At 37.7% G+C, this 20023-nt stretch overlaps 1 protein-coding gene across 1 annotated transcript in view; it reads left to right on the plus strand.

Annotated features, from left to right (window-relative positions):
• CACNA2D3 (calcium voltage-gated channel auxiliary subunit alpha2delta 3) overlaps positions 1–20023 on the plus strand; it is a 460953-nt gene that overhangs the window by 189992 nt on the left and 250938 nt on the right. Inside the window, exons 6-8 of the mRNA XM_068408846.1 lie at positions 14405–14536; positions 15947–16007; positions 16100–16250. Coding sequence (XP_068264947.1) covers positions 14405–14536; positions 15947–16007; positions 16100–16250 — 344 coding nt within the window. The remainder of the gene's footprint in view (positions 1–14404; positions 14537–15946; positions 16008–16099; positions 16251–20023) is intronic.

Raw genomic sequence — 20023 nt, forward strand, 5'->3', positions numbered from 1 at the left:
TATTTAAGAGGGAAGCTGGTGAGCAATATGGTTTAAATCAAATAATCATAATTGATTTTTAAAATCTCTCCTTAATAAAAGTTCCCTCTTTCCTATCCCTGACATTAGACTGGGATATGTGCATTCTGCTAGTTGCTGTTTTGGCACTAGAAAGGATCTTTTCTTCTTATCAGATTGGCTGGTCTTTGGTAAATACCTATCAGCAGCTCAGAGACTGGTTAGCTTATAAAATCTCTGCTATCGTAAACTGACAGGTGCCTTAGTAGATTACTTTTACATTTTTACATCATTGGGCCTGGTTCTCTGTTAAATTAGGAAATATAGGTATGTTATAGGGAAGATCTTTTTTAAGGAAGCTGGAGAATAGTGTGGGCATGGACAGGTGAAAAATTAATTTCTCCAAAACGTTTTTGTTTGAGGTGTTAAAAAAAAAAAAAAAGAAAAAAAGAAAAAAAGAAAAAGATTACATTGGATTGCAGATTGTCAGATATCTATCCAGCTTATTTAGATAATGAAGTAGTAGCCTTAGTGCAAGATGTTGCTGTGTCTTTACTGACAGAGCAGAAAAACCAACATAGAAAATAAAATTTGATGATCAGTGTTATACAGTCCAACAGTTAATCTGCTGCTTTGAAAAATAAAAGCAATAATATAAATTTTAACTTAGAGAAGTCTGTATTCTCTCTGTTCTTTACTTCCTTGTACTGCGGTATGACTGCTGTTCTGGTGGTTTTGAAGTACAGGAAGGGATTTTATCAGTGCTTTCCATAACTGCAGAGTTTTTCTGTGATGGATGCTGAAGTCCATGAATATTTTCAAGCATTTCTGTCAACAGGAGATATGGTTTATGTCAACTCAACTAACAAACATAAGGCACACAATATGTTGCTGAGAGTCTCAAGCTGTGTCATCAGCATTTTTAAAAAATGGTTCATGAAAGTAAAATACGATTTAAAGTTCATACCACACTGTGAATAATTCAATGCAAATACATTCAAGTATTAGCAACTGTTTTAACTCTGTAACAGTGATCATTCTGAGTAAATATGGATTTATAAAATAAGTGATTTAAAAAGTATCTTACAAGTCTTGAAGTATATTTGAACTTCACTCATTTCAGAGATAAGATGACTATAAATATCTTTTATTATCCTATGGATTTAAATTAATTTTTTATTATTGTTCTCATTATTTTCACAATTCAATTGTTTTCCATGTGTAGAGCCCATATTTAGCATTCTTCCATGACTAAGTGTGTTTGATTTGGTCTTTTTTTACAAGCTTGCAATACTCTTCAGCAGAAATAAGCTTTATCTCTTTTGCTTACAGATTTGCTCATGACATGATTATTTGTAGTATGTGTACTGTCTTATGTGCCTCTGTCTCCTTTGTCACCTATCATTTACTGGCTGTTGAAAGAATAGATTTTATCATGTGACTTAAACCTTTGTTTAAAAGCTTTACATTATGATTATTATTACTACTACTATGGAAAGTTGGCAATCAATTATGTGCTCTGATATTATTTTCTGGCTTGTAGATCATAGAATCATAGAATAGCTTGGGTTGGAAGGGGCCTTTAAAGGTCATCTAGTCCAACCGCCCCTGCAGTGAGCAGGGACATCTTCAACTAGATCAGGTTGCTCAGAGCCCCGTCCAACCTGACCTTGAATGTTTCCAGGGATGGGGCATCTACCACCTCTCTGGACAACCTGTGCCAGTGTTTCACCACCCTCATGGTAAAAAATTTCTTCTTTATATCTAGTCTGAATCTACCCTCTTTTGGTTTAAAACCATTGCCCCTTGTCCTATCACAAGATGTTTTTTTTTCTTGCAGTTGTTTCCTTCCTTCCTATCTTTCTATCTTCATAATCACTAATACTTTAAGAAATTATTTACGAACAGTGTGAATGCAATACAGCTTTGAATAATTCTGAATTTGGTGTCTTTAGTAACAAAAGCATCAGGTCTAGTCTGTGCTTTTCTGTTTACAATGTTTACTTCTTGAATTCTGGAAACATTGCAAAAATAGGTCTTGGACTTCATAAATTATCTTTATGTTTTGCTTGAACAATTTAGAGACTGGTAAAGAATATCACCTGTGTTAAATGGCATTTCCATTGCATGATTTTCACTGCATGTTAAAAGAGTTTATGCACTACAAGTCAATAAATGCAGACTCTAATCAAAGTTTTGCTTGCATAGGAAAAAAAATCTGCTGCATGTAATAGAGCCTTCTCTAAAAGATATTGAAATGTGATGAACCACAACCATTTTTTGATTAAGTGAGGTTTTTTCAATTTGATACTTAAAAAGAGCTATGAATATCGTTCAGTCATACTTTCCTATCAGTGCCTTCCAAGTGGCTGTCAAAATCGAGATTACCTATTTTCTAGAATATTAGAACCAAAAAAATTCATTCCTCAAGTGATGCAGAAAGATTATAATCTGCAGCTAGCAGATATGTAAAACCCTTTTCCTGCAAGGTGTGAAATTAAGAAATAAAATCTTGTCTGTCACTGTCGTATATGATTTTATGGACTATGCTTCTGAAAATTCAACATCCTGGAGTTGTTATTTAAATAGTCATGGCCACATATTGTCCTGGACCACTATATTTATATTTTGAAATCCTTCCCCTGAATTGTTTGCCTTCACATTTTAAGATCTCTAGGACAGTGTTTGCACTGTCTTCCTAACTTTGGTCATTGTTTAATTTAAAAGGAACTTTCTTAGTCTAACTGATTTAGTCAAGGTTGCAGAGAATTTCCTATCTTCCCATATTTCTTTGTTTTAACTCTTACTGGCTATTGGACAAAGATGCACAGACTTCTCCACTTATTCCATCTGGTTTTGCTCAATTTCTGCCTCAGAACCAATTCCCAGAGTCTACTCAGGCTGCCGCTTTGTACTTGCAAAGGGTTTTAGCTTCACAGATTTCTTTCTTCTTTTTTTTTTTTTTTTTTTTCAGTTCTCTGTCTTTAACAGCAAGCCTTTTGGAAATGTTAGCATCACCACACAAGATGTGTACTGTGCTTTATCTTTCTTGTATCCTAGTCTGTCTGTCTCTGGCTGTGGATCTAATCTGTATGTTTCTAATACATCCACATTACCGTGGCAACTAGATGTTAGATACAGGCTACACGATACTGTTAAGTTTTTCCTCTAAAAAGCCCTACTCTCTACCACTCCTTATTCAGCAGCTGTTGCTTAGTTACTTGGGGTTGGGCTTTGCCTTTTGACAAATGTGAGCCAGTGAAGGTTTGTTAATGCACACTATCTCGGGTATGATATTAAGAAGCTTTTTGACCTGAAACACCTCTGTTAATCATGATGTCTCCCCTACTTCCTTGTTGCTTCTAGAGGCAAGAAAGTGACAATAATTTACCATTGGCCTATAATGGTAGAAAATTGCTCTGTCTCCTCTTTTATCTTTCCTTTTTCTATATTATTGTCTCTGAGTATTAACTTCTCTGATGACTGATTAGAAGCTATGGAGCCACTGTTTTAGCTTCCATTGTGAAGGGTTGGAAGCAGCAGCTGTTTAAAGCTGTTATTCCTTTCCACTTGGGCCTGCGTACTAGGTAACCCATACAGGAATGTATAAAGGCATATCCACAGTACACATCGGAGCTCAACTGAGAGCATTAAAAGGCTACTGCAGAGTGTGGAGTTGCAGATAATAAATCCTGCTATAAGACTCCTCGTTAGCTCATGCTTGCTGCCGTGCTAGTTCAGCTCTTTGACTTCCAGCATGGGAATCGGTATCTCAGTATGGTCCTGCACTGCACTTACCCGGGTATATGTGTAAGTGGGCTTAATGTGAACACAAGAAGGTCTGTTGCCTCAAGTTCCATGAGCATAAGTTCACATGGGGTCCCACTGACTACCTCTCTAGAAAATGTCTCAGGTTTGTATGTTCAAACTGAATTTTGTCCTCACTTGCAGCAACTTGCCTATGTTCCTTTGAGGAATGTTATATTGGAATGGCCAATGAGACAAATGACATGTGAACCCTTTGAACTGCAGGGGAAGTGTGTGGACTACAAAGACAAAATTTTCAAGAATGAAGTAAAAGAAACACAAAAGTAAAAGTACGGCTAGACTGAGAATATGAATAAGCAGCAAAGCAATGGCAACCTTTCTTTGAATTGGAGTGAACTTCCTGAACTTGAAGAGAGTACAGTTTAATCTACAGTTAACTGAGACTTTTTAACTAGTTTTAACCCAAGCGCTATTATTGTCCATACTCTCAACATCTCTGATTTGGAGGCATATTGTGTTTGGGGTTCTTACCTGAATAGGAGGCCGATTAAGTTATTTCAGCTTCATTTTTAATTGTCCTGGGCATTACCTACTTTACCCAAGCATCCATTAAGGTGAAGTAAGTTTTCTTCTCACCTGTTTACAATTAGCATCACTGAATGAAAAAGAAACTTTAAGCATGTCAGCACTGAAATTATGGAATCTGTCCCCAGACAGTCACAACTGCAGAACCAGTAAGGAGACAGTTAAACATGTTGGACTAGCTTAATTAGTATTGCCTCATCCGTCTGCATTTGGCTTTTAAAGATGTGTCCGTATCATGTTGCTTGTTTGGAAGGTCAGTCTGGAATGCAATGATGAAAAGTTCTTACATGAAATATACGTTATATTGCAGGATAAAAAGGGAATGGTATGACTTATCATTTAGACTTTTTTTTTTTTAATTTAGGAGAAGTTTGAAATTCACTTTCTCCAAAAAAAAATTTATAAAAATAAATCCTCCTTTTTGTGAGACTGAAGTGTTTTTTTGGATCAGTTTCCTACCTGGAGCAGAAGGTAGTGCCCAAAGCCAGGTGTTATTTATTTAATGTGTATGTCTGCAAAAAGATTCATGATTCTTTTTCCTTCACAGCAATAGGAATAAATTCCACCCAAGCAGGTTTAAGAAACATCAGTTAGAGCATTATTGTCCTGTCCCAAAAGCAGTTGCATTTGTCTTGCACCAAGTGAAATGAAATTTGGTAGCTTTAAACATACAAGGTGCCCTCCACCTTACCTTTATTCTCTGCATTTTGAGTCTGGTAAACCATTGTTTTGGGGGTTTTCTTGGTGCTTTCTTCCCTTTCTGTGTAATCACTGTGTAACCCGAAGAAATGTTTGAGCCTATAAAAAAAACCCCAAACTAACAACAAACAAAACACCCACTGTGCATCTATTGTCTACAGCTATATGCAGGGTGTGTGTGTGTGTAAATACATATATACTAAATATGTTATTGGTATTATATGCCTAATTATTCTTTGAGAACCGTTATTTCTATTTTCTATCTGTGTTTGTGGAGAATTTCTTGTAGGCTTTTGCTCATCATTAGTCTCTGTTGGGCAAACTGTTTCCCTCTTTTCCCATAGTAATATACCTTTAAAAAATAAAGAAACTGAATTATAATTGATTTGTTCTCTTTTAAAATGCTAACTTTCCTTATTTGTGTTTATTTCATTATTTTAATGAGAAAAACCAGCCAGAGATTCAAGGTATTTTCTGTTACTGACTTAAAATAACAAACAGGGAAAAGTACCCAGGGTATCTTCTAGTGTGGAATATATTAATGAAAAAAATCTCATGATTCAATACAAGATTATTTTTAATGGGCTGAGTTTATATGCTAGGAATGCATTGCGGAGTTTTATTTGTTTTTCAGTTTACTTTGCTTTATTTAAAGATTTTTCAAGACTTTATTTTCTCCATGAACTATGTTGGAAAAGCATTCTTAATCTGTAAACTTAGTGGTAATCAACATAATAGTTCTGGGTTTCTGAAAACCTTTAGAATTGAATATGCAAAACCATTTGATTAAATGGTTGTATGGCAAATGTAAAAATTGTAGCTTTTGTTTAGTATGGAGCAGAGAAGATTTTTGACAAAGACATTTGACAAAGAATCATAGAAGTTTATCTAAAGATACATTTTATTCATTTTGTATTCTATTTTAGAATACGGTAATAATTTGTCTCTATCCTGCTACATAACACAGACCCTTCTTTGATTTTTCTTGGCTCTGTGTTGTGTGAAGAGGAGAAAAGAAGGCTTGCTCTTCTGGTCAAGTATTAGTATGCTTGACTAGAATATAAACTGTTTCAAAATATTGTTTGGCTAAAAACTTACAAAGACATTTTTACACTGTACTTTGTTTATCTAGGTGTCTTTATTGCAGCTTTTATTTGGCACATTCCTGAAGGAGCGAATAGTGTTTAAGAATCCATAACTGATTTTGTAATATATTCATCCCAAGATGCATTTGTGCATCTGCTCAGTGTTTTCAGTATGTTTTAATACTAGCTTCAGAGGTTTTGAACCAGCTGAACATTTTCATATCTGTGAGGCTTTTTCCAACTATTTTTTATTTGAGTAAAACTTCCATTCTACACAAATTGTGCAAATGGTCTTTTGTTCAAGAAAGAAGTGCTACAGAAGGATTATAAAGCACTACGGCAGTAAGGGACTGTTGGTTTGAGAGGATGAGAGACAATGACTTGTCATGCTAATAGATAAGTGTGTTGTTATATCTGATACTTCCACATTCATACTATGTTGATACTCCCAGGAATGTAGCAGTAGAGGTTTATTTTATTATAGCCCAGTGTGACTGTAATGCATTTTACATGCTAAAACAAAATTTCTCTGTAAAGGTTCTCATGCCTCCATTTGTTGTATGAAAGAGGCATGATGTGTTGATAAAACTAGGAGGTCTTTCAACATCTCCTGTTCAAAACATTATTTGTTGGTCCTTACTACACTGTGTCAGGTAACTAAGTTGGCCTATTTCTGTAATTCCGTGTCTCTCTGAATATCTGAGCAATAGGAATTAGACATTTATCATGAAATGTTAGTTTATGGGCTTGCATGCTCTTGCGTTTTAAACGGCTTTTTTAAAGATTTATGAACAGGTCTGTCCTTGAGAAATTTCCATAAGGATGACTTTTATTTCCAAGGCTGTGCTTTGCCTTTGTCATATATCACTTTGACAACAGCTCTACTAAAATTGTCCCTTTTGGTATGCTGTGCGTTAAAAATTTTACAGCACAGTTGGCTTCGTTTAGCAGCAGTCATGTTTGCTTTCTTTCGCTGTAATTTGCAGTGTGTTCCACGGGCTTCCTGTATTGTTTGTCATGACACTTTTTCCTGCCCTGCCGCTTGCAGAGGTTTAGATTTCCTGGTTGCTGATAGTCACTGTTCCATCAGCCTGTGCAGAAATTTCTTCTTGCCATGTGTCAGAACTGGCTCTTTTTTTTCAGTATTCAAGACTGATTTTGCTTCTGTGATGAAATTGAAGTGCATATAGGGTCTCTGTTCAGTTTGGTTAATTCCTACATTCTGAGCATTTGTTTTCTCTTTCCTCCTTGGAAAACTGTTTCTAGCAGTGGTTTTTCATGTTGGTCGCCCTGTCTCTCAGTTATACCCTGGCATCCTAGAGTTCTGTGGCGTGGTATTTTCTTACTGATCTTTCAGGTTTCATAGTCTTCATATCCTGCAAAAATGTGGAAGTGACTGCGTTTTTCTGAAAATACAGAAATATCATGGTATCTGTGGTCACGTTGATTTATGGAGGGATCATCTGTCAGGATTACTGGGTTTTGACTTTAGTTCTCCTCAGCTAAAGGCCTCTTAGCAATTGCTGAGTAGGCAATCCTATTTGGTTAGACTGTGTTTTAGTGATAGGTGTAACTGCGCCATGTGCCTGGCTCCCGTGACAACAGCTCTATTAAGGCAGCATCTTTCTAGCTCTTCCTAGGATGGACAGTAAGTGAAGCCTTTGACTTTTGCTCCAAGTTCTTCATTTAATTGAAAAAAAAAAGTGATGCTCTGTGTTCATAGATCCTGCTCATATGCTGTTTCCAGAGCTTTGCTCTAACTGATTCACAGATCTGCCTACGTACTGGTTGCTTTTAGCTGTTACATCTGATAAGTTGAGCAGGGTCAAAGCAGGTCAGTAGCCGAATGGGTGACCTCAAAGGTACACTGATTTGCTGCAGGACATTTTTTATAATTCATTAGGTGGCAAGCTCTTAGCAGAGTCTGAACTGAATCTCAATCCCAGAATGGTGTTAGTGAGGAGTTCACAGCTGTAATTCTGGCTTTCGAATGAACTAAAGCTGAATCTCAGACCACTTTGTTCACAAAAAAAAACCCCCAAACAAACAAGCCCAAAAAAACCCAAACCCACTCATGAAACTCAGCATAAAAATAAACACATCTGGCCATACTCTAATTCTTCTGGTGCCACTTCAAAGCAGAAGGGGAATGTTATTAGGGCAATGTTAGAAGCTGAAACAACTAAATGCCTACTACTATGCCTCTACACAGTTACGCACTTGAAGTCTTTACCACCACATATGCTTATGAGGAGGGAATGTGATTTCTGACATTGGTGAATGGTTCTCAGCACATGAAGCAAAATGGACAAACACCTTCTTTTGTGTCTACAGATGGCCAGATGCTTTGATCTGTGAGCTGATGCATCCACATTACTCAGTGGAGACAGAGGGGAGGAGAAGAGAGAAAAAAGCAAAGGCAGTTGCCAAAATGGGCATTCAGCCCCAGCTCTTGAATATGTTGGACCACCCTGAAAAGCATTCATATTAGTGTTGAGTAGTATAATTATTAGATTGTTGGTGTATGTCCCAGGAAAGTATGTGATTTTGTTATTCTTTAAAATATGACCAGACTAAATATGTTGTCAGCGTCATCAAAACTAAGCTAATACTGTTGCTATCTTTGAGCCAAAAGGGTGCTGGATTTTGCTTTCCTTTTCCAGTGCTTGGTCCTGTAGGCTGTTCTTGTACTGCTTTGTTGTATGACAGTACTGCTTTGCAATGTTAGGGGCTGCCCTTGAGGTCATCTGATATTACTAGAAGGAACACCATTTCGGATGCCGGCATCTTTGACAGGTTTCCAGGAGAAATTAATGATTATATTACAATGGTAATATCATAGAGGAAAAAAACCCAAGGATCATTGGTAACATTTTTACTTGGTAATAAAGTAGAGTATGGCAACAAAGAGAAGTATTCTGCATTTTCTTCATAGTCACTGAATTCCTCAGTGGTGTGCCTTATTTTCTATAAGTCTTGCTGGAATAACTAGAAAGCAAAATGCATAGTGTTTGTGTTAGTTTCATTCCATAGACTTATTCTACTCTAGATACTTTTATGGAGTCTGTGAATTAAAATACATTTCATCATAGTGCTAACCTTTGGCATGCTGTTGCGCATCTTTCAGTCTGCACACCTTGGTTGCCTTTGTTGACAGTTCAGACCTATTTCTTCGGGTCAGCAGTATCTGTGACAGCAACTTAATTGCTACATGCATTTGTACTGTTCTTTGGCAATTATGTTTCAGATTCGTGTCAGTGTACCTATTTGCCTGGGGGTTGCTTTTATATTAAATATCAGTAAAAAACAGGTAACAGCTACACAAACAGCAGTGGAGCAAAATCCCATATAATTGCAAGCCAGCCCATCTAAAAGGCGAGGGAAAGGGAATATTTTAATTATATTTTAGCTGTTAGTGCCAGGAAGCAAAAGCAGAAATTATGTTTCAAGAATCGTGGCAGACGCTATTTACACTTATTATCTTTGAGCCCCATAACATCACGTTAATGATTTTGCATTTATATTAAGCTTTATCTTTTATTCTTTTTCTCCCTCCCCAAATTTCTGAATATTCACAAGCATTAATTTACCACTACTGACATATAGCTATCTTGGGGATGCAGATGACATTCACCAGTAATATAAAAACTTAAGAATATTGTTTCTAAATGAAGTAGTGGGGGCAATTTAAGCAATCTAGTGTAATTACTAAAATTTGAAGTTGCCCAGAACTACAAGCTTAATGTACAGGTTAACAGAAGATGAGACTGTAAAATTTTAATGAGGATATACGGTCAGGAACTCAGCTGTATTTAGGATGGTGCATGTGGACAGAGATGCATCCACATAAGTCATTATTAAATTCAGAAGAAGGAGCTTGGGTTTGAAATCCTTCTGCCTGAAGATACAGTAGCCAGTAAAGAGATGTGATTTCCACATGAAGTCTGTAGGCCTGCAGTTTTGTACTGTAAATACATTTTTCCCCACTTCACTTTTCTTTGTATTTTAAGGGTTAAACTGAGTGTGACCTTATTTGCTTTTTTATAAAAATGCTAATGCATGAAATGTAACTTGGTATATTGTAAAAAGAACAGCCAGCATAACAGCTGGCGTAGGAAGGTAGGGAATTGTCACCAGGTTTCATTTTGAAGGAACCTAGTCATCATAGATCTCATTTTAATTGTGTCCTTTTGTTTAAAATGTCTACTTAATGCTCCTTTCAGCTAAAAAATTCTTGTTAGTTTCAGAGTCACTGGATTAATGTTTATGGTGATCTGTGTTTGGATGGTTAATGATTGGCATTGTCAACCTAATGCAGAGTATAGACTCAACCAATCATACTCAAGGAAAAATTCCTGATTGTATTTCCATGGAGTTCTCTAGTCTGTAGTACAAGCATATAAACATGTTAAGTGGCTCTTCACAGATGGGCTAAAAAAAGTAATCCACCACTGTGGTGGCATGGATATTTGTCCTGGTTTGGCCCAAACCAGGCCAATTAGTCTTAGAGAAACCAAGGTCACTGCTAAATTCCTCACTGCTTACGAGTGAAGAGCCGAAGGGGGTTGTACCTGCAGGGAGGAGTGGACGGGGCAGGTGACCCAGGATTGACCGGCAAGGTATTCCATCCCATACATGTCATTCTCACTTTCCTGCTTATCACTAACCCACTGCCTCCTGGAGGTGGGGCCCAGGAGGGAGGGGCCCTCCTGTCTCCCACTGATTGGTACCAGCTTTGCCAAATCTCCAGTTAAAAGCCTGCAGGTGTGATGGCAGGGGAGCTATTGCATTTTCCCCTCTGCCTGTGCTGGGGGAAGGTACTGCATTTTTCCCCTCTGCTTGTGCTGGGGGGAGCAACTCTGCCTGAGGAGGATTTCCGAGCTCTTGATCTTGGTTTTGTACATATTTGTATATATTTGGTTATTTCTATTATTATTGTTATTATACTCTTTTTCATTATTATAGTTTATTAAAACTGTTTTAACTTTTCAACCCATAAGTCTCTCTCCCTTTTCCCTTTCCCTTTCCCTTGGGGGGGCGGGGGAGAGGGTTAACAGAGAGCATCTGCCACCTGGTTAATAGCTAGCCCAGCTTTAAACCGTGACAATATTTTAATATGAAATATTTTTAAGTAGCTTTCTATACGTATTTTTTATATAAACATATTTTTTCAAATGCCACTAGAACGATTTTGCATTCAGTTTAGAGCTTAATAGGTGAACAACTAAAGCTGGCCATGACCTTATTGAGCTGCACTGTGGTCACTAGATGGGTGGCACTATAGCACAGATTCATTAGGAAAGGGCATTAAAAATTAGCCTCTGAGGAATCCAGGATAGAAGACATCTGATGAGCTGATGATATTGTAAAATACTAAGGTACAACGTGCAGTCTTGAAATCAGATTCTAATGTGAGTTGCTAAGAACCACTACAGTTCAAATATAAATTAAGATAGAATTATTCTGATTGTGGTTTGGCTTTTCACTAATCCTGATGATTGAAGAGTATACGAAGAGCTTATTGTCCTCTAAAGGCTGAGGGAAGGTTCCTTGTTTTTTGCTCTAAACAGGCTTTTCTAGCAGCTCTTCCAAGAACACATTCCCCTCCCTGCCAAAAAACCCCCAAACAAACCCAAACCAACCCTCTGAACTATGTTGCTCTTTTCAAAGATGACTTAAACTTGTCATCTTATCTCAATATTGTAATGCTGAGTCGATAGTGCCACTGTGCTTTTTGGTGATTCAGATACTCCACCAGAACTTGTGTATGGGAGCAGAACCAGAATAACAATATTTGAACTTGTACTGGGAATTTCCAGTGGACTGAGAACAGGATTCTCATTTTAGTGCTTCACTTCCCATGTAATGTCTAAATGCTGAACAATGGATCAAAATTTTGGGGTGCTGAAATAGGAGCATATTTTTACAAACTGATGATAGAGCCCAGGATAGGCAGTCTTGACAGTTAATTGACAGAATCACAGAATCAATCAGGTTGGAAGAGACCTCTGGGATCATTGAGTCCAACCATTGCCCTGACACCACCCTGTCAACTAGACCATGGCACTAAGTGCCATGTCCAGTCTTTTCTTAAACACATCCAGAGATGGTGACTCCACCACCTCCCTGGGCAGCCCCTTCCAATGTCTAATGACCCTTTCTGAGAAGAAATGCTTCCTAATGTCCAACCTGAACCTCCCCTGGCGAAGCTTGAGGCTATGTCCTCTTGTCCTATTGCTAGTTGCCTGGGAGAAGAGGCCGACCCCCACCCCACTACAACCTCCCTTCATGCAGTTGTAGACTGCAATAAGGTCACCTCTGAGCCTCCTCTTCTCCAGGCTAAACAACCCCAGCTCCCACAGCCGTTCCTCATAGGTCATACCCTCCAGACCCTTCACCAGCTTGGTCGCCCTCCTCTGGACTTGCTCCAGCACCTCAACATCTTTCTTGAAGTGCGAGGCCCAGAACTGGCCACAGTATTCAAGGTGCAGCCTCACCAGTGCCGAGTACAGAGGGACGATCTCTTCCCTAGACTGGCTGGCTACACTATTCTTAATAGAGGCCAGGATGCCATTGGCCTTCTTGGCCACCTGGGCACACTGCTGGCTCATGTTTAGCCGGCTGTCGATCAGCATCCCCAGGTCTCTTTCCGCCAGGCCGCTTTCTAACCACTCTTCCCCCAGCCTGTAGTGCTGCATGGGGTTGTTGTGGCCGAAGTGTAAGACCCGGCACTTGTTCTTGTTGAACCTCATGCCGTTGGTCTCGGCCCATCTATCTAACCTGTCCAGATCCCTCTGTAGGGCCTTCCTACCTTCCAGCAGATCGACACTCCCACCCAGCTTGGTGTCATCTGCAAATTTACTGAGGGTGCACTCAATCCCTACGTCTAGGTCGTCTAGTGATGTCTTAATCACAGCTTGTTATTGGAGTAACTGCAGACTTGGAAATGAGCGGACAATGGATTTTGCCAGCTAGGCAAAACTGTAGTAGTACTGTTGCACTAGTGACATTGGTTTGTTTGATATGCATCTGATTGGACAGATTTTAAATGTATATTTCATCTTCTAGAGAAACAAGTAACTATATTAGGCATGTTTTAAAAACATGTTTTGTTGACCTTGCTTTTTCAGCAGTCTATCTATGTAAGCCTAAATATTTAGATGAAAGCAACATTCAAAGATTTGTAGCTGAGACATTTCCCTTTTTTTGCTGTTTTTCTTGATGACTGTAAGGAAAGATAACAATTCACCTTTTTTCCACTCCATTAAAATCACAATCTAAGCAGTCTTCTGAAATCAGTACAGTGACATCATTTTGCAAGCTAATGGAAGCATTATTTCAAAAGCTTGAGCAAATGTTACTGTGCATTCATGTATGCACACTTTTACAAATGAAATAATACATCTGTGATTTTAGTTCCGTTTTTTCCTTTCTATACTGCTGGCTTCACATACAGATTGATTTGGGAATATGGTGTATCTTAATAGTTTCTCATCTTTCAAAATTCACAGTTTGAAATTGAGTAACTTTTAAAGATATGTTCATTTATTTCTGATTTCCCACCATTTAACCAAATCTGCAGCTAAAAGAGATGCTTGAGCAGCCTTGGTTTTTAGGAATTGATATATGGGGATCTTTTAAACAGAAATAGTTTATTTTCAACATCAAGGATTTAGTTTGTATTTCTCTTTCTATGGGAATCAAAAATAATGAGGTAATTGTTGTGAAATCTGGGTCCAGTGTTTTCCAAATAACAGTTAGTGTTATTTGTCATGAGATTCTGTGTTTGTATGTGTATCATAATTCATTCAAGTGTGAGATAAAAGGTATTTCACTTTCTGTTCCCACACATAAGCTTTCAGATATAGTGAGAATGGTCTTACTAAGTCGAAGATAAAAAAAAAAAAAAATCGTTCCCATGAGACATTCCATGCATTTAGGGAACATAAATTGAGTAAATAATCTATTATTAGATTGACTCATGTTCTTCAGAACAAGCGATACAGTAGTTTCAGATAGATGGTATAATGAGTTTAACTTACCTAAAAAAATGTACCTGGTGTCTCTTCTGTATTTTAACCATATTTTCATTATATAAGTGTATAATTTACATTGAATCACTTACTTGACGAAGGAAACCAAAAGGTGTTCTGCAGTAGTTTGCAGTCACTAGATTTTTGGGCACTGAATAAGCTGAAGATCATACAGTTTAAGGGATTCTATTTAGGGAAAATCACTTTTCTCTTTTTTTTTTTTCCCTCCCCCCCTAGATCCAGCCATTGTAAATGGAGTTTATTGGTCAGAATCTTTAAATAAGGTGTTTGTTGATAATTTTGATCGTGACCCTTCTCTCATCTGGCAGTACTTTGGAAGTGCAAAAGGATTTTTCAGACAATATCCAGGTAAGAATAATACAAGTTTTTACTTCAAATATAATAAAGAATGCTATGGCTGCAGATTTCCACTGAGTATTATCACAAATCATGACTTTCACAGATACTTGCAGGTTTGATTTTACTTTATCTAGTTTTCAGAGAGAGATATTTCTAATCAGCATTTACAATGTTCTGAGTTTTTTCTACCAATTTTCATTTGAAGGTGAAGCCCCCAGGATAACTCATGTACTCATATATATTCCTATTCAGATATACATGTAAACACATAAGGAAAATAACTTCTAAACAGACTGTGGAGAAAGAGGGCAAAAGTATTAGACCCTTCATACAGTACTGAACTTAGATAATGTGCTCTCTCAATGCATACAGTAAGACTTAATTGTAATTTGTTGTTCAGTTTTTAGTCTTCCACTTAACCTGACGTTTTTACGTTTAAAGATTTCAAAAACCTGTTTTAAAGTTTACTTTCACACCAGTTGTAATAAAATGCAATTAGATCGCTTGTATTATTTCTATAGAAATAGGTTAAAATATATATTGTTACCTATTAAATTTTATATTTAATCACATACCAAATTTACTACATATTAAATAAACTAAAAAGTTAAAAAAAATGATCCTCAGCTTCTGTAACTGAGTCAGGCCCATAGTGGGAACTGTTCCTTTAGCTGACATGGTTTAGCAACCCATATAAGTCTGAAGTCTTGAGTTTAATGTGAGCAAGTTTCAGACATATGGGCTTATAGTAAAGTGACTGAAAGTAATGGCTACTACATCTGTGTTAGCTTTAGATTATAGTTCAGTTCTCAAGCTCCATGATATCTCAAGGGTAGAAAAAAATGTTAGTCCTTATTTTAAAGGCAGTTTCATGTTTTGTTCTAGAAAATGAGTGTAAAAAGCAGGAAGATTTGCCCTGTAATTTTTTTTTGCTTGGAGATGTTTTTATCATATTTCTTTTGACCCACAACCGGGAGATATTACCTTTCCTGTGAGCAAAACATCAGGTGTATGACCTGTGAGTGAAGCAATTAGTATAACAGGACCTGTTAAGATCAGCCATGGGTAATAAGTACTCAAGGTCTGAAAGGGACTTGGCAAGCATGTGATAAAGCTTGCAAGCACCAATGACCAAGTATGACAATACTTTAGTGACAGTAATATGATGAACATAGTAGGCTTGAAGAGGTTTTCACCTTCCAGTAGGCTAAAATGGAGTGAGAAAAAAAATATTTTTTCTGGTAGTCCTATTTTATTAAATTATTTTCCTAACATTTCCTCTAACACCATTGCCTGTTAGATTAAAAATATGAAACTCCATTAAGTGCTACTTTGCCCCAATACCACAGATACATTTTGAACAGGTACTGTGAAAATGTTGTAATTTAATCTTTTTATCTTTTTTTTTCTTTTAAACAGGAATTAAATGGGAACCTGATGAGAATGGAGTCATTGCATTTGACTGCAGAAATAGAAAATGGTAGGCAATAGGTGACTACCAGCATTTAAGAAATTTGAAAGGAAGAAAAGTTCAGTATCTAAAAGAACAAGATGTTTTGTCTTTTATCTTAGGTACATCCAGGCAGCAACTTCTCCAAAAGATGTGGTAATTTTAGTAGATGTCAGTGGCAGTATGAAAGGGCTTCGCTTGACTATTGCAAAACAGACAGTTTCATCTATTTTGGATACCCTTGGAGATGATGACTTCTTCAATATAATTGCTGTGAGTGTCTCAGAATTTTTCTTCCTTTTTTTTTTTTTTCTTCCATCATTTGTTGCTGTCATGTTTTACATCACACAATACACTTGAAGAATGTTGCAGGCAGGTGGTGGGTATAAGATGACATCTGAACCAACTGGACAGACAGTGTGATTTTTCCAATGCGTACTTCTTTAGGTGACAGTGTTTTCAAGCTGTTTTTCTATGAGTTGCAGTCTGAAACCCCTTAAACAAGTTGTCTTGAGTTTGCGAGTTGCAAAGAACAGTAATCTGTTTTGTAGTTTGCCTGAACTTTTTACATTACCTTAGTTTCTAACTTTGAGGTGTGTCCCTCCCTTCCCCCCCCCCCCCCATTTTTTCCCCTCACAGATTCTTCAGTACAATGCAAATTGCAAAACAGTTAATATATAAGAATTAATAGAACCAGATCTTAGCTTTTGCTGGAGCTTTTATGGCATGATAAAATGCCAACATAGCTCCTCATTGTTCATGCTTTCCTTAGTGCAAATCTGAAACGTATGTATGTGTAAGTCATGCAGAGGTAGTATTGGTGCTTTCTAACAGTGATAAATTAGATCATCAGTAGTTCCTGTTATCTGTATATGGTAGTTAGTTTTCCATGGTACAGGTACATGTTTTAAATCTATGACAAGAGGATGGTTTTACAGCATTTAAGAGTAATGTGATTAATCGCATGGGTAAGGATGGCTTTAAAAAGTCCAAAATTGACATCAAAGCTACCATTTGGCTGAGGGAGAGGGAGGAGGAGTTGGTGGTTTTGTAAATTCTCCTTTGCTGATATTCTTTTGCTAATACTTTATAAATGTGTTTTTATCATATGCATAGATAGTAAAAGTCTTCAAACTCTTGAATGTTAAGGAGGATTTTGGCCTTATTTTGCTATAAGGAAAGTGCCCTTTGTGAACTAAAATAAACTACCCCAGCGACACCAGTGCAAATCATTGAGATTGTATGGAGAATGAAGTATATATGCCTGAAGTATGTGTACATTTACTGTATTTTCAACAAATCGCAAATATTTAGTTCAGAATATCGTTCATATTAATCTTCTTGTATGATAATTGCATAATTACCAGAAGCTCATGTAGTTGAAAGACACAATTATATACTGTATCAAAAAAAGGTTTACTGTCCTTCAAAAAAATTCTGATTAACTATAATCTAAATAACTTTTGTAAGTTGAAAGAATGTTTCAACTAAGTAATTATTAAGATACTTGACCAGCCATTTTTTGGTATATAATCTCTGTTTATCAGTAGTCGTGACAGTTACTGTGAATACTGTAGGAATAAAAAGGAAATGTTTTTTTGAGTGAAGTTTTTTACTTTGAGAAAACTGAAAGGCTCATATATAACAAAAAAATGTAAAAATGTATGTAGCTAGAATCCAAAGAAATGATTTTGCCTAAGTAATACAGCAGAAATAGTGGGTAAATATTTCAAAAAAAGCAAGTATGAAAGAATTAAATGTAATGTTTTTCAATTTAAACTTTAATTGAAAATGCACTGAGCTGTGCATAAACCAGCATGGAGTCACAGAATTTTTATGTAATTTACTGCCAATTGACACAAACTTATGAGCACTGATTTGAGTACTAAGAAAAGGAAAGAAACGCCCAACTGAGCCTTTCCTTCCCTTTGCCCAGGCTCAGCTTCTGTCCCAGCACCTCCTCTCCCCACACCCTGGTCTCAGCACCCCTTACCTTCGCTGCTGGTTTCGGACCTTCCCCTCTCGCCGGTGAGGTGCTGGGCGGTGCGGGAGGTCAGGGTCCTGTGGAGGTTCCTGTCAGCAGCTCTGTGCTTATTTAGTTTCTTACTGCCTCTGCTGCTTACTGGCTTTCCTCTGCTGCTCTTTGCTTTTCCCTTCCGTGTGGATCACCCATGGGCCGCAGTTCCTCGGGGATGTCCCCACCTCACCCTGGGTTGCCCATGGCCTCAGTCCCTTGGGGTGTCCCTGCCCCGGTGCGGGTCACCTGCAGACCACGGTGTCCAGAAGCGCACCTCTATCAGCATGACACGTTTCCAGCTGCGTTTCCAAATATTTCCAGCCCCTGATGGGTTCTGCCTTAGGCCTGCCCTCGTGAGGATGCCGCGGCCTGCTCAGCCTTGCTGCTGCAGTTTTGGGGTCTCACAGGCTGCTCAAACTGGTGTTGGTGCCAGCTGGAACCGGCTGTGGCGGGCACAGGGCAGTTCGGGGCCCTCTCCCGCACAGGATGCTGCTGCAGCCTCTCCTGCTTACCCCTAATGTGTAATTTGGTTAGTATAAGAAATTATTAGTATTTAGAGAGATAGGTAATTACTGTAGTAATTATAGCATTTGTCTGAGGTAACTTTCATCTGAAGGCTCTTTCCTCCCTGTGTGTTTATTTGTTGAAATAAGTAGAAATAGCAACTAAGAATGTGACTTTATTCTTACTGTTACCGGAAAATAGTAACCAAGAAAACTCCCTAAACCAAATGATAGTTTAGAAAGCCGACATTGGTTTATTGCAGCGCTGGGTGCATGGGGGATCTCTCCTCCTATCATGCACACCTAAGAACAAAAGCTTGCTCATTATATACATCACAGATAAGAATATTCATATAATTCCAAGAAAAGCCCACCCATTCCAAGAAACTTATGAATATGCTAATATGTTATGTAATGCATTACGTAATGTCTTTACGCATGCGTACTAAATTGGGGAAGGGGTCTTGGGTGGTCTCTGGGGGTCACAATTCCCCTTAATTGTGCTTCTGCACAAGCGTGGTCAAGGCCTTCTTGTTTACAAGTACATGTGTTCTCAAGAAGAAGATATCGTTTTGGATTTATCTCTCCTCTGACAAAAGAGTTTATGAATCAAGTTAATTTAGACATGACAAAGTTGTTCTTTACAGTCTTGTTTTGTCTTTTGGCCCTTTTATAATTAGCAGAGACCTTTGTTTTTCTAAGACTAAGCGTAAACAGCCTGAATCATTGTCTACTAGAACATTGTTATCAGTCCCGTAAGCAGACTGTATCTACAAAACATGTAGTTTGCTTCAGAACCTATTGTTATTCTCTATTATTCTAGCTAAAAGGAAAATTACTGACAGGAAAGCTAATTCTGTGTAAAGGTAACACAGAGCAGGCCTTTTAGAGCCTACTCTGAGGCCTACTCTTGCTAAACCGTTGCTAAACGTGAGGCCTACTGTTACTAAACCATTGCTGAACTGAACCATCTGGTATCAGGATACTGGGGGTTTAGTTACTGTGCAAATATAAACCTGAAATTATTCACTGCATTGAAAGAGGTACCATAGAAATGTAGGGAGGAAACAAGGAGACTGTGACAGGAATGACAATGAGTGGGTAAAGTGCTGTTCTGTCACCTTGAAGGTATCTTGGAAGAAGAGTTTTTAAGGAGTTGTTTTGGACTAAGTGTCACAATATAATCCTTGCTGTCTCACAAGGCAAAAATATAATAATGTAAAGAAAACACAATTTGCTTGCTTGAAAATGTAACAAACTGTATTTTGAGGCAAAAGAAGGAAATGCAAGGAAAATGGTGATGAAAGATGTGAGAGAAGACTTACAGATGAGCAACAGCCAGAATGAAGCAAGTGGAAGGGTTACACAAGCAGATGAGAAATTTTTGTGTTTGTTACAGTAAGAAGGGAAGGGCATGTTAAAGTTAGCCAAAAGAGAACATGAAGTCAGAGAAGCTGGACTAGTGTAAGACAGGGCTCTGTTGACAGTGGGGGTCAAGGATAGAGAGGAATTGAGCATTGAGAAAA

Source organism: Nyctibius grandis, chromosome 10 (genome assembly GCF_013368605.1).
Source record: "Nyctibius grandis isolate bNycGra1 chromosome 10, bNycGra1.pri, whole genome shotgun sequence".
Taxonomy (NCBI): domain Eukaryota; kingdom Metazoa; phylum Chordata; class Aves; order Nyctibiiformes; family Nyctibiidae; genus Nyctibius; species Nyctibius grandis.